The sequence below is a fragment of the Toxotes jaculatrix genome, chromosome 12, assembly GCF_017976425.1.
Source record: "Toxotes jaculatrix isolate fToxJac2 chromosome 12, fToxJac2.pri, whole genome shotgun sequence".
In the NCBI taxonomy this organism is placed as follows: domain Eukaryota; kingdom Metazoa; phylum Chordata; class Actinopteri; family Toxotidae; genus Toxotes; species Toxotes jaculatrix.
The window spans coordinates 8,570,185-8,583,066 of NC_054405.1; the positions used below are offsets into that span (position 1 = coordinate 8,570,185).

General features: G+C 40.6%; 1 protein-coding gene across 1 annotated transcript; it reads right to left on the reverse strand.

The window, feature by feature from the left end:
* Nucleotides 1-1,388: 1,388 nt before the first annotated feature.
* Nucleotides 1,389-8,629, reverse strand: adssl (adenylosuccinate synthase, like). Its single transcript, XM_041052177.1, has 13 exons — nucleotides 8,337-8,629; nucleotides 7,630-7,732; nucleotides 6,690-6,758; nucleotides 6,289-6,339; nucleotides 6,143-6,209; nucleotides 5,878-5,985; nucleotides 5,418-5,499; nucleotides 4,718-4,844; nucleotides 4,476-4,630; nucleotides 3,442-3,566; nucleotides 3,205-3,302; nucleotides 2,382-2,531; nucleotides 1,389-2,272 (listed from the first exon to the last, which is right to left on the reverse strand). The coding sequence occupies exons 1-13, from the start codon at nucleotides 8,568-8,570 to the stop codon at nucleotides 2,220-2,222; spliced, it is 1,422 nt and encodes a 473-aa protein (XP_040908111.1). The 5' UTR covers nucleotides 8,571-8,629; the 3' UTR covers nucleotides 1,389-2,219.
* Nucleotides 8,630-12,882: the final 4,253 nt, after the last annotated feature.

A 12,882-nucleotide genomic window follows, 5' to 3' on the forward strand; every position in this document is an offset into this window, starting at 1 on the left:
GGTAAATGAGCTAGAAGAGTTCCTGTTTTTAAAAGGAAGCAAAAGCATGTTGATTTACGTGATGATGTGGGGGCTATTTTTACTTTTAACATCCATGGTTCAAATTCAAGGTGGGGAACTTTTTATAGGTGGCACACCTCTCAACTATCAGATAATGGCATATTTCAGTCCAGACCAAGGACTGACCCTGACAGACCATTGAGCCACGCTGCTAACATGGCGAAGGACACAAGTAAAGAAAACAGACTCAAAAAGCTCAAAGGCCCAACAGAGATTTGGTATAGTCCCCCTTTTTTGCGTCATTAGACCTTTTCTCAGGACAGTGTGGACATGTCCAGACTGTGGCTGGTTGGCCAGATCTCCACAAAACCCCCCAACAACTTCTTACCAATTTATTCAGTCTTTGTTATTTTCATTACTGCAGCCTACAGACTTTGATGGCGACATAGCTCTGCCAGACATCAGCCTGAGCGGAGGTGTAATCAGCCAGAAAGACTGTGGAATATCTGAGAAGCTCCAGTACACTGTTACACACCTCTAATGGATTTACCAAGGAATCCATTTATTACACTTTAATCCGATCCCTCCAGGTCCTGAAAAGCTTTTTACACCCTGAGAGGAAGTCGACATGACTAAGAAGCAGGAGAAGAGAGAGCGAAACATTTCACGGGACAACTGGCTGAAAGGTGTGCGTGAAGGTGCTGATGAGAAGAGTGTCTGCTGCATACCTTCCTTTCAAAACAACTGATGCCTCTGCAAGCGCTTCAGTCGTACTGGAAGGGGCGTTTACAAGGAAGAATTCAGGTTAGTGAGGAAATGCCATGTTACTCCGTCTCTCCCCAATATGCCAAGAATGTGAAGGCCCAACAGTATGTGGGAGTTCTATAAAAAGTTTTTAACGCCCTTAGAGCCGGACTGATAAATGTGCTAGGCTGATTCGATCTATGGTTATTGCAGATATGTCAGCCGATGAGTAAGTGCAAAGAAACTGCCTCTCTATTACATTCTCTGATAAAAAACTCTGAAATGTTTATATGTGACCTACAACATATATTGCAGACTAAATATCCTAAATAAAACTCTTCTACAAAATGATAATTAAAAAAAGGACATACACATCCAGTGGACAAGGAGAGACATTAATCCTAAAACCACCTTACTGGCCTTATTAAGTTGCCTTGCTTTACTTATAACCCCAACAAAGAAAGTACAGTATTAATATGAAGAGAAAACCGTAGCTGTAGATCAGGAGCAGACCACTGTGACGACGTTGAACATGTTTAATCCCTCACGTTTCTCGTTAAAGCCTGAGAACGACAGAAATATTCACACTTATAAAGGCAAAACTATTAACTGGATATAAACAACTAAATTCACGATACACTAAATGTTACAGATTCCTTTTATTCATGATGCCAAGCTGAATCAGAGTATTTTACAGTATCGACAAATTGAAGGACACGTCATCTGGTCTGGTGCACTACTGCCCACCATTTTCTGTACATCTACACAAACACAGAGAAATGATGTATTTAACTCGAATTCCATAGTGTTGATTTCTTGATTCTGAGGATGATTTTAAAAAAGCATGATGTTCACTCCAATAATCATTATGAAAGTAGTGTTACCAGCTTAATAACCCAGATGCATTCGTGTTTTTGTCTTTTGGTCTAAAACTGTAACAGAAATGTTTAGAATCTTACTGATCACATAATGGCTCCCAATCATTTTTACACCTCTTTACAAAATCTAAAAATAATCTCTTGTTTTATTTTGACTTTTAATACAAAGCCTTCTTCTTCCTCAATGGTTTTTCAAACATATGCAAACAAAAAAGAAAAAGCAGACACGGTGAACAGATGACAGATGTCAATGAAGGTTAATTAGCTTCAAATGCTTAAAAAAAAAAACAAAAAAACAAAAAAACTGTGCTTTACTGTGGAATGAAACAAAGAACGACTGCACACCAGGTTTTAAAAATTAAAAACCTAATAAATACAGAGACCCTAATGTGGAATGCATAAATTATATCTATGAAGAATTACTGTATATGTGATGAACAAGCAGCAACTAAAAGTTTCACAAAAAGAATTGCTGGTGAAGTATTTCCTTTAGGATAGAGTCTGCATTTTAAACTCCTCTGATAATCCTGTCAAAACCTGAAGCTATCATCTGAGCTGTCGCTGAGGAAGGCGACAGATGTGGAAACTGTGGAGGGATCAAAACAGTTTGATCATGCTCTCTCTGGACTTGCCGACTCCAACCCATTTCACTGAAATGAAAAGAAAGAAAAAAAGACAAGACGTGACTGGCAGGTTTGGCAAAGTGAAGAACCGTTTGGCTGGAGTTTCTCCGTTAATGTAAAGCGTGTTTTTACAAACCCGGCACTTGCAGGAAGTCCTCAATGAACTGAATGTAATCCTGTGCCTGTTTCGGCAGGTCCTCGAAGCTCCGAGCAGCCTCAGTGCTGCAGCACCAGCCTTCCAACGTCTTGTACTCCACTGTCACCCGCGTCAAAACGTCCATGTTTGCTACAACGGAGGCAGATCAATAACACTGAGTGAAAATGAAATGTTTTTTTTTTCTTGTTTTGGCTCACAGTTACCGATTCATCAAAAGACTGTGGTCAAATCAAAATGCTGTACACAAGAACGTTTCATTATCTGATGCTCTGTAGTGCTCCTGAGTGTCGCTTTCGGCAAAAGCAGAAAGCTCGTGGGAGAATTAAATCTGGAGCAGGAAAACAGCCACTTCATCAAACATCCAGTACATCGACCACAAAAAAAAAAAAAAGTGTGAGTGTGAACGTGCTGGTTGATGCAGCTGCAGCGTCACATGAAGCAGAGATTCAGAAGTTGTTCGATCATCCTCTGGTTCATTAGCTTAACAATTCAATTTGCTCCATTTGGCACCACTAGCAGAGAGAAACAGAAGATCTGCTGCGAAACAGACTTTCAAAAAGCCAAGATGTTGCATTTCCTGCTAGTAAAAGCTGACCTGGGTGAAACAGGACATTAAGGAGCATTAAAGCTATGTTCATTCACCTGTGTAACCAAATCCTAAGTAGGAGCTCTGAAAACAATGAACCCTTTGCTCAGATGCTGAATCTGTCTCTGGTGTTTAAACATTTGTGAACAGATAATCTTGTAAACATTAGTGTTTTCAATTAAACACTATTACAACATACAAAACAGAATGAATTACCAGGGAAACTCGGCAGAGGTTGTCCGTCACTTTTGTAGGCCACGCCAACCTTAATTTCCGGCAGTGTGTCCAAAATGTCCAACTTCGTTAGAGCAATTCTACGAAGAAAGAAATCACTCTGATGACAACGGAAAGTCAGAGAACGTGCTGAAGTATATTTCTACACTGTGAAAGCAAAAACTAAACATTACGGCAGCAGGTGAGGATATTAATCTGAAATGGTGAGACGGTTCTTACGCAGAGAAGCCGTTGACCATGTGGGCGTATCTGACCAAAATCAGGTCCAGCCAACCACAACGCCTCCTTCTGCCCGTCGTCACACCAAACTCTCTCCCCCTGGACTGCAACAGCGCCCCGATCTCCTGAAACACCACAAAGGAGAAATGCACAGCTGACAACAAAGCTTAGGGAGGAAAGAAAAAAAAAAAGAACAAGTGGTTTGAAAATTAAACTACATAATCACCGTTTTGACTCTTTGAGCACACATCTGTTTCCCCAGTAACATCCTACTTCAGTTTCACTCTCTCACACACACACACACACAATTTCTCAGTACAACAGCACTCCTCTACAAACAGTGAAACAGCTCCACCACAGCAGATGGAGCAGAGACTTGTAAAAGTGCATGCCACTGGTAGAGCAGGTAGCCCTCGCTACCCCCTCAAATCCCAGAGATTTGAACCGACTTAGGTCTGACTATAAGTCTTTAACCTCGAGTGTGAAGCTGAACACAGTACCTGAACCACTGCTGATCCACTAAAACCTGTTTGGCTCATGGGAGAATCTGCATTGCTGGGACTTAAGCAGCCTCAGTGTGGGATGTCATGCCACTTAACCAATCTGCTTTCATGTCTAACTGAGCCTCTTCAACATTTACTGAAAAAATACTGAATCCACAGACACAATAACTGATACATCTGTTTACTGACTGGATGTTTTTATTACTGATGCTACATCAGGGAGCTTAAATCTGACAGTTACTGAACATAAACACACAGGTGACATGATTCAGTCATCATCTCTCTGCAGAACTGCTGAGTATCATCACACCTATGACACCACGTGTCCTTGTTCAGTTCAGTCTGACAATAGCACACATCTCCTTCCACCCTGTGGAGTATGTTGGCTATTTTACAAAAAGCTGCGTCTGAGTGCCTGAGAAGCCAGCGTGAGGAATCTGACGCTTTAATCGCAACATCAATGAGTTTTCACCTTGTCAACTTTTAGCTCTGATCACTCTCATTAACACAGTTTAAAAACTTTTTACTCACATTATCCTGCTCTGTCGGGAAAGCACCGACGCCCACCCGTGTGGTGTACGCTTTGACGACACCGTATACTCGGCCGACGTATGACGGGGGCACGCCCAGGCCGGTGCACACTCCTCCCACGGTGCAGTTAGAAGACGTCACGAAAGGATACGTCCCTGATCAAAGAAACATCTGGTAACTCGAGGAGGCAAAACACATCCATCTGTCTTTGTAATTAATTCCACAAACCCCTTGTTGCTCACCGAAGTCAATATCCAGGAGAGCAGCGTTGGCTCCCTCCACCAGGATCTTCTTACTGGGTCCAGTAAGAGCTGTGTGCATGAAGTACACACCATCGGTCACCAGAGGGCGCAGTTTCGCAGCATATTCCTGAGGAAACAGACACACCGACAAATTCATAGTGCAAAGCCAAACACGGACCATCTCTAAATGGGCTGTTTCAAATCTCCGGTTTATTATGTAGGTAAGAAAGACTGTTCACTAAAATACAGAAAGAAACTGAATACTGCTCAGCAGTAAAAACCATCCATTCAAACTGCAAACGAGACACGAAAAAGACCCACATCACTGTAATGTCATCACTCTTTTTCTACTCTTTCTTTCTAAGATGCATTTCAGTTGTTCAATTTTTAAACTCAGTGTAGCATAGAGGCCTTTTTCACTGAAGACATTTTAATGTTATACTAGCAGAAACATGGGTGGAATCATTAACATTCATGGTGGCTCCGTTCAGTTCGAGTGTCACAGTAAATTGTGAGTGTGACAGTGAGCCAACATGGACAACAACAGCTGCACCCTGAGACTGAAGCAGCTAAATGGAATTCTGTCAATGTTAGTTTTATCATTCACATCTTTCCTTTTCCTACTTTACAGCTTAACAAGTAAAAAAAAACTGATCTGCGATTTTGTCTGTCCCGGGTCTAGAAGACAACTTGTCCTCACCTTCAGCTGCTCCAGTTCACTGTCAATGTCAATGTTAAGGTTTGGATACATGGCCAGGAAATGTTCTGCCAACACTCGAAACCTGCAGGGAGGACAGAGTGCAACAGTCAGTTTACACAGGCTCTGTATGCACATATACCTTCACCCATCAACTTCACAACATATATATACAGGATATACAGGACAGACAGGCCATCATAATGCTTTCATGGAAGCAGGGTGGCAGCAGTAATCCCATGTGCACCATGTCCAAGTGTTGTAACAATAAGAAAAGACCAACTGTGCTGACATCCCAAATCTCTTCAATATTTCAAATATTAATCTTGGTTTAGTGACTTCAAGTGAGGATCAGAGGTTCCATCAGCTGTTTTAGCACATTACTGCATCTCTGATCACAAATGGTAAGGCAGTGTACAAAAAAAAATAAATAAAAGGGGATGAAAAAAATAAAAATACTTACTTGTCCTCAAAAACCTTGAAATCTGCAACAAGGTCACAGACTCGCAGGCCGTTGCGAGCAGCTTTGGAGGAGTAGGCAGGACCGATACCCTTTTTAGTAGTTCCCAAACTGGAGATCAGATGAAAACAGCTTAATAACCATAATTTACTATTCATATAACAGAAAAATACTACCACTTAAGAACATCGTTGAAGTACAGATCATGATATATATTTCACCCACATAAAGATTTATATACTAAATGAACCAATTAAAGCAGATTTACTTTGTCCCTTCTTGTTGCTGTCGCTGCTGCTCCTGGATTCCATCAACAGCTTGATGGAAGTTGAAAACTGGAGGTGGATATATGGGTCAGTCAGTGAGGTGACAAGCTTTAACTGCAAAAACTTGAAGGAGAAAATGTTTACTCACCAATGTGGGCACGATCAGAAATCTTTAATCTATCCTCCCATCCTTGCAATCCTGCACGGAACACAAGAAATCCCTCATCACATCACAACAACAAATATCAATACCAAAAACACTGGGCGCTGTTACTACCCACAACACCCAGTGTTTTCCCTTTCATATCATTAACAAGGATAACTATTTTTAATATCTTTAACTCCCTTACACTCTACAGATGCAAATACAACACTCCTTGTACTAGTTGAGATTTTCAATTTGGGATTTTTGTGGTAATCCGTCCATGTGGTAATCCAAAAAAAATTGCATCTGATATGGGCATTGATTACAATGACAACAGTAGAAGTTTAAAAACTATAAGACAACAGGCTGATAGCACTACATCTGTCCTATTTAGACAACTTTACCTTTGCCTTTCTGCAGGTTCTTCTTAGCCTCCTCAAACAGACCAGGCAGGTGTATCACCACTCCGTTGCCTGAAATGCAAAATGAAACTTTTAACAATGCTAATGGGAAACTGCATTATGTTGTATCACATAAAATAATACAGTTTTATTTATATAACCCTAGCTGTACTGTTGCCAGCCACTTTAACAAGTGTTTCTTTAATGTTTCCTCATTTCCTCTTTTCTGCATTAGCGGGGAAAAAGTGGCCACCAAACAAGAAGAAATGTAAAACTAAAAAAAACCCAGTTTACAGTCCCTGTAAATCTTCTGTGGACTAAATGTTGATTCTCAGTTTCTTAGAGACACCGAGCTGACACCAATACAATCTAATACAACAGTACTGCAGTAAATCCTACTTCATATAAGTTAGAATAACCTGTTTATGTTGAAACTAATTAAGAAGTGTGCTGACTCAACTTTAAAGTCATTTTGGAGGATGCAGTTTGTGGTGCCGCTGAACTGTGTGCTGTTATTCTGATAGGTGTTTGTGTTATTTTGTATTCCCTCACTGCTATAAATGAGGCGGCCAAAAATATTACACACAAAATGACCACGAAGAAGAACCCTGGATCTTCCCCAATACAAACAAATACAATTATAAGTGTCAGGAGTGTAGGCTTTAGTGCAGAGCATAAGTCTTTAGCTAGGTGTACCTAATGAATGGTAAACAGAGTGTATACTGAGCCTATGTGTACATTAACATATCTAACAGTTACTAGAAAAACAGGATCACTTTATCAACATTATGACACATAACAACTGATAGGGCTGTCTGCTGTGGCTTTCATGTCTGCCCTGATAATGGCCATACGCTAACAGTTTATTGTTTTACTGTTTTATCTCTATCTTCCCGCCAACTTCAGGTCTGTGCAAAAGCAAAACAAAGGGACGGTCTCATACCAATGAAGGACACAGCCTTCTTGTTGAGCACCCCACTGGGCAGCAGGTGAAAGTCATACTCCACTGAGTCCACCACCACTGTGTGACCCGCATTGTTTCCTCCCTGCAAACAGGACCAAACATTAGGGTTGCTAGAGGGCAGTTTTCTGATGAGATACAACACAGAGAGGCAAATGCACGGCAGGGGAAAACAAATCAACACTGAGGACATTCACAATGTCATGCTCTTATATAAAGCCTCAGTCTGTGATTCAGTGTGAACAGAGTGTTTCCAGGTGGCTCAGGCTGCAAGATAAAACATTTCTGTTAAATGTCACTGGGTTGACTGCGAACACGGAGACAAACACCTGGGTAACAACGGGTGGCCGGTGTCTAACATAACGTTACATTGACTTAAAACGGGTATTTATACAGGTCATTTGCTCGATTCGAGACACACACACACACACACACACACACACACACACACACACACACACACACACACACACACACACACACTTTGCTGCCAGGGAATCAGTCTGGTTAGCAGCCCATGCTAGCGTCAACTTAGCACTTCCTCATCCGGGAGGTCGGGCAAGGTTGTGAGAATATCTAACGGAAACTGAACGGCAACCAAAGTAAAGTTACAATCGGCGGATATGTTTTCATGTGCTGTGTAGTTAGCGTGTAAAACACGAAGTTAATTCGACAGTGGAGTTAGGTACCTGACACCTGCATACAATATCCGCGTCCATTGCGAGCAAGTCCACTACTTTTCCCTTGCCCTCGTCGCCCCACTGTGCTCCGAGCACAACGGTCACTTTGTTCCGGGGCTCTTTCTGGTTGTCGAGCAAAGACTCCTGATGGACACTCTCCCGTGGCCGCTTAACGGCCGGTTCCCCGTTCTGGGAGACGGTCTTTTGACCGTTAAGGTTCGTCTTGGTATTGTCGGATGCCATGCTGCCCTCGTTCCACGAACCGATTTACCGCCTTTCTGAGTCCTGTAGCGCCCCTTTTCCTTTAGATGGCGGTGTTTCATCTTCTCTCTGCGGTTCTTCAGAATGTCAAAGTCCATTTTTTGTTTATTCATTTATTTTTTCTTTTTTATAATAAATCTTTTAGACTTATCGACTAAGTGATACACAAATGTGTTAAACTCTTTTGTTTTTATTAAAGTAATAATCAAAGACAAATACCATTCGCTTCCGACTTCCGCCACGCTTTTCAGCTCAACACGTGTTCTTTCCCTTCCTGTTTAACCGTATTGTTATCATATTGTTCCATACCCAAGTGACAACAGTCTGCCGTCGCCATCTTGATTTTTTGAGCCAGAAGTTACCATATTTGGACAAAAGGGCGGGCTGGGGAGGGACGAGGGGCGGGGCTGCTTGAGAACACGTGGGCATTCTCCACGCCCACCTACGGCAACCAGGCTGCTCCAGGCTCTGGGCTGCACCATGCTAACAAAGTTAGCTTCCATAAATCGGGGTAAACTTGGCGTTAAAGTAATTTAAGTCGCTAAATAGATTGATGTTCACATGTGGCTAATATTACATGTGATACGAGAAACTTGTAATGTTAAAGTAGCTGAAGCTAAACGCTACACTGTGTAATAATGGCTAAGCTAATTGTAAGCTAACTGTGTGTCATCACCCACAGATGCAGGTGAAGACTGGTGCCGATCCGGGGATGATCGACTCGTAGATTTGCGAACAGTGTTATGGACACTTCATTGTTTAACAGTTTGTGACAAAGTGTGTGTGTGTGTGTGTATAGTAATAGTGTATTGTTGAAATGAATACAGTCTTTAATGTGCAATAAAGGTATTTATGAAACTCTTGCTCTTGTTGATGTTTTTTTTTCATACCGCATCTGGGATGCACACTATTGTAATCAAAAGCCTATTTCTGTTAGCTTTAATCAACTACATAAATAATAGAAATGCTTATTTAATGTTCTTGTCCTTGAACCTTGACAAGGATCAGAAGGCATATTAGAATGTGTGCTTTCCTCAGGCGTGTCATTCACCAAAGTGTCCTGTTAAATGAGATTTTTTTGTCTCCTGTCTGTACATTTTTATTTTCTATTGGAATGTTGATTCTCAATATTTAGGGTTTCAAAAATATATTTGATGGAAATGGTGGTCTCACTTGTGAACTGAGTGTTTTTCTGCTCTAACAGGCAAACACTCCAATGGGACATTCAAGCATTTACATTTAGTTAATTAACTGATCAGTTAAATAACTTTGAATAGAAAGCAAATCTCTCTTCCCTGAAAAGCAATTCATCATACATCACAGCATATGAGGGTTTTCACCCACTGATAAGGGCTAATTCACTGATTAATTAATTAATAGGTGCCATGCATCATTATATATATTACCTTGTTATTGTCCTGTCCTGTAAAGGGGTCCAGTGTCAAAATGTAGTCTTGAACTGTACCACACTGACTTCACTGATCACAGTCAGCTGAAGGATTTATGTCTGTGGCCTTTCTGACTGAACCAAACACATCACTGCTTCAATACTGCAATGTGTGCATCAAGGTGATTTTATTAACAGCTAGGTGGCAGCAAAAGCAGCATTTTCAACGTGTGTGCAAACTTCTTTGGCCTCATCATTCCAGGTCATAGATTGCTGTTTTTTACAGCTGTATTTTCCAGTGAAAAAAAAAAAAAAATCCATTAAACTAAAACAAGCACACACAGAGTGTACCACCTCCGGTAATGTTCCAGCCCGACTCCTCACATCTGTCTTATCATACAGTTATAATTTGTAGTATTTTGTGGTTTAATTACGAAGTGGTTTAAGTTAACTGTATATTTTTGCATTTGTATTTTGTATTAACATTATCACCTAATTTACGTGAGGAACATATTCAGAGTGGAGGGTGGCACAATTCAATTCACTGCAGCAGTTACCTACACAGTGATGATGCTTGAATTACAGGTGAAAATATCCTCACGTCATCCATATCACTACTTTCAGAACATTACAGCTTTTTCAAAGCATTTATGAGATTTGCAGAATAACTGTCTCTCCAACAGGTACACACTGCTGAGACACCCTGCCAGTATTCATGGCTGAGTCTGGTGCTGGACAGATTAAAGCACACTGCTGAATGTTGACACATACAAACACACAAACTAGCTGCAGAGAATCAATAATATTTTGTTCTATTTATTAATCCTCAGTGACATTTAACAGTCTAGTGAATCTGTGACATTTTTCAAAGCAGTGAATTATTCAACAGAACACTGAAGGCAAAAAGTGAAAGTGAAGTGTAACGTCTGTTATCAGTCATTGTTGTTTAATGATGGTTTGGTAAATAGCCCAGATTTGTTTGCTGACTGGATCTGGATTTCAATTAAGAGCACACTACTTAAAACTTGTAATTTGTCAGTTTTATGTATTCTTTACTTATATATGATCACTTTCACGTGGGAATAAACCTAATTATAGTGTGTCCGGCTGCTCTAAGATGTCAAGTAGACAACGTAGACTTGTTTATGAGGCTGAGGCGGCAGTGAAGAATGGTGTTTCAATATAAAGTGGTTAAATGTTCTAAGGTTACATCATCTTTAAAGACCCTGAAGTATTGGTATACCATAATTATGCCTCTGTATCATTGTGTTTGTTTAAGCACATAGGTTAATTATTAAATGCACTGTTTAACAAGCCATTTGAGGTAAATTTATGATTTGTAATTGTGTACGATATAAATAAAATTATCTTGACTTTCTTTGGCAGCACATTAATCTTATTCATACCGACAGCAGACAAATGACAGACTCGTTCATGCACTGAGCGACACATTCAAACTTTATTTATCGTAAAACATATTTAAAAAATGATTGTACTTGTATCTGTGCATGTTCAGAGGGGAAAACGCAGCAGTGGCCTACAGAACTGACAGGCAGATGTGTCAATCACTGGCTGTCAATTCATAGGTCATCACCTTGTGCCCCATTGATCTTCAGCCTCTTCAGAATAAAAAGCACTATAACAGTGAGGTTTGTCATATCTCAGCAAGAGATGCTGAAGTCACTTGTACCAAAAAAAAAAAACAAAAAACAGTAACAGTAACAGGAACAAGAAAAGCATTTGGGTGCAGGCTTCAGGTTGTGTTTGGTGACTCTCTGCTGGTAACAGCACCTCCACTGGAACAGACACAGCTTCCACATGGAGTTGCTGTTACATCCAGCCAGCACCAGAAGGCTCGTCGCTGACAGCAAACTGCAGCTTCTCCAGTTGTTTCCTCACGGCCATTTGGTGTGGAACTATCTAACTACTACTAACACCTGAGATGGAAGCAAAAGAGCGAGAAAGAGGAGAAGCAGAGCAAAAGAAAGAGCCATGGTTAACTCAGGATTTGGACTCGGAGGCAGCTGCTTTAGTACGTGAGGCGTCTCCACTCGCAAAGTGACTTTGACCCGGCAATTTCCTCCTCCCAGTTTTATTGCCCGAAGAGTCGGCATCATTGCTCACACTCTTCCAACAGCACGGCCAAAGGGCCAATGCCCGTATAGATAACACAGATTTTATGGTAGCTGTCAACATGAGGGCGCTTTTCAATATGTGAGTACATGGGTGTGTCTGACCTGAGTACCTGCAGGCCTCGCATTTCCTGCTTTCTCTGACATTTGTCCTCATAATCACTAAAAGATTGGCTTCATTGTTTGACAATGTTCAGATCAGTTTGAACCAAATCGTGTTATTTTTCTTAAAATTCTGTGACAGTTGTTCTTTTTTCGGCTTGTTCGGCTTGTAGAGTAATGACTCTGTAGACTTTGGCTTGTAGTAAAACACTGTGCACAGGAAAAACAGAACAATAAAGCAATTAAATGAGTGGCAGCTGGGTTAGACCACCTATGCTTCTACTCGGTTGGATTTTATTCTGTTGAATAGACCAATCAGACTTCATCCATCTACTTTCTGCCTCTTCAGGCACGGAAACATTAACATTAATTACCAGAATTACACTAAGTTTGTTTTATTCTCTGTCTTATCAATTACAAAAAAAAAAACCCTAATAATACTACTGTCCTGCCAAAAGAGGTAATTTTTCAAACGGAGCAAAAAACATAAAAATGTAGTTGTGGACTTCAGACTATTAAAGTAAGAAATATTTTTTCATTGTAGCAAGACAAATAAAAGGGAGAAAGTTAGTTTTTTTTTCCTTTTTACCACAGGCTGTCTTCAGGTTTTCTTTTGGAAAAAAAAAAAGTCATTTCAATCCTGCAAATTTCACATAGAATACACTCGTCAGCT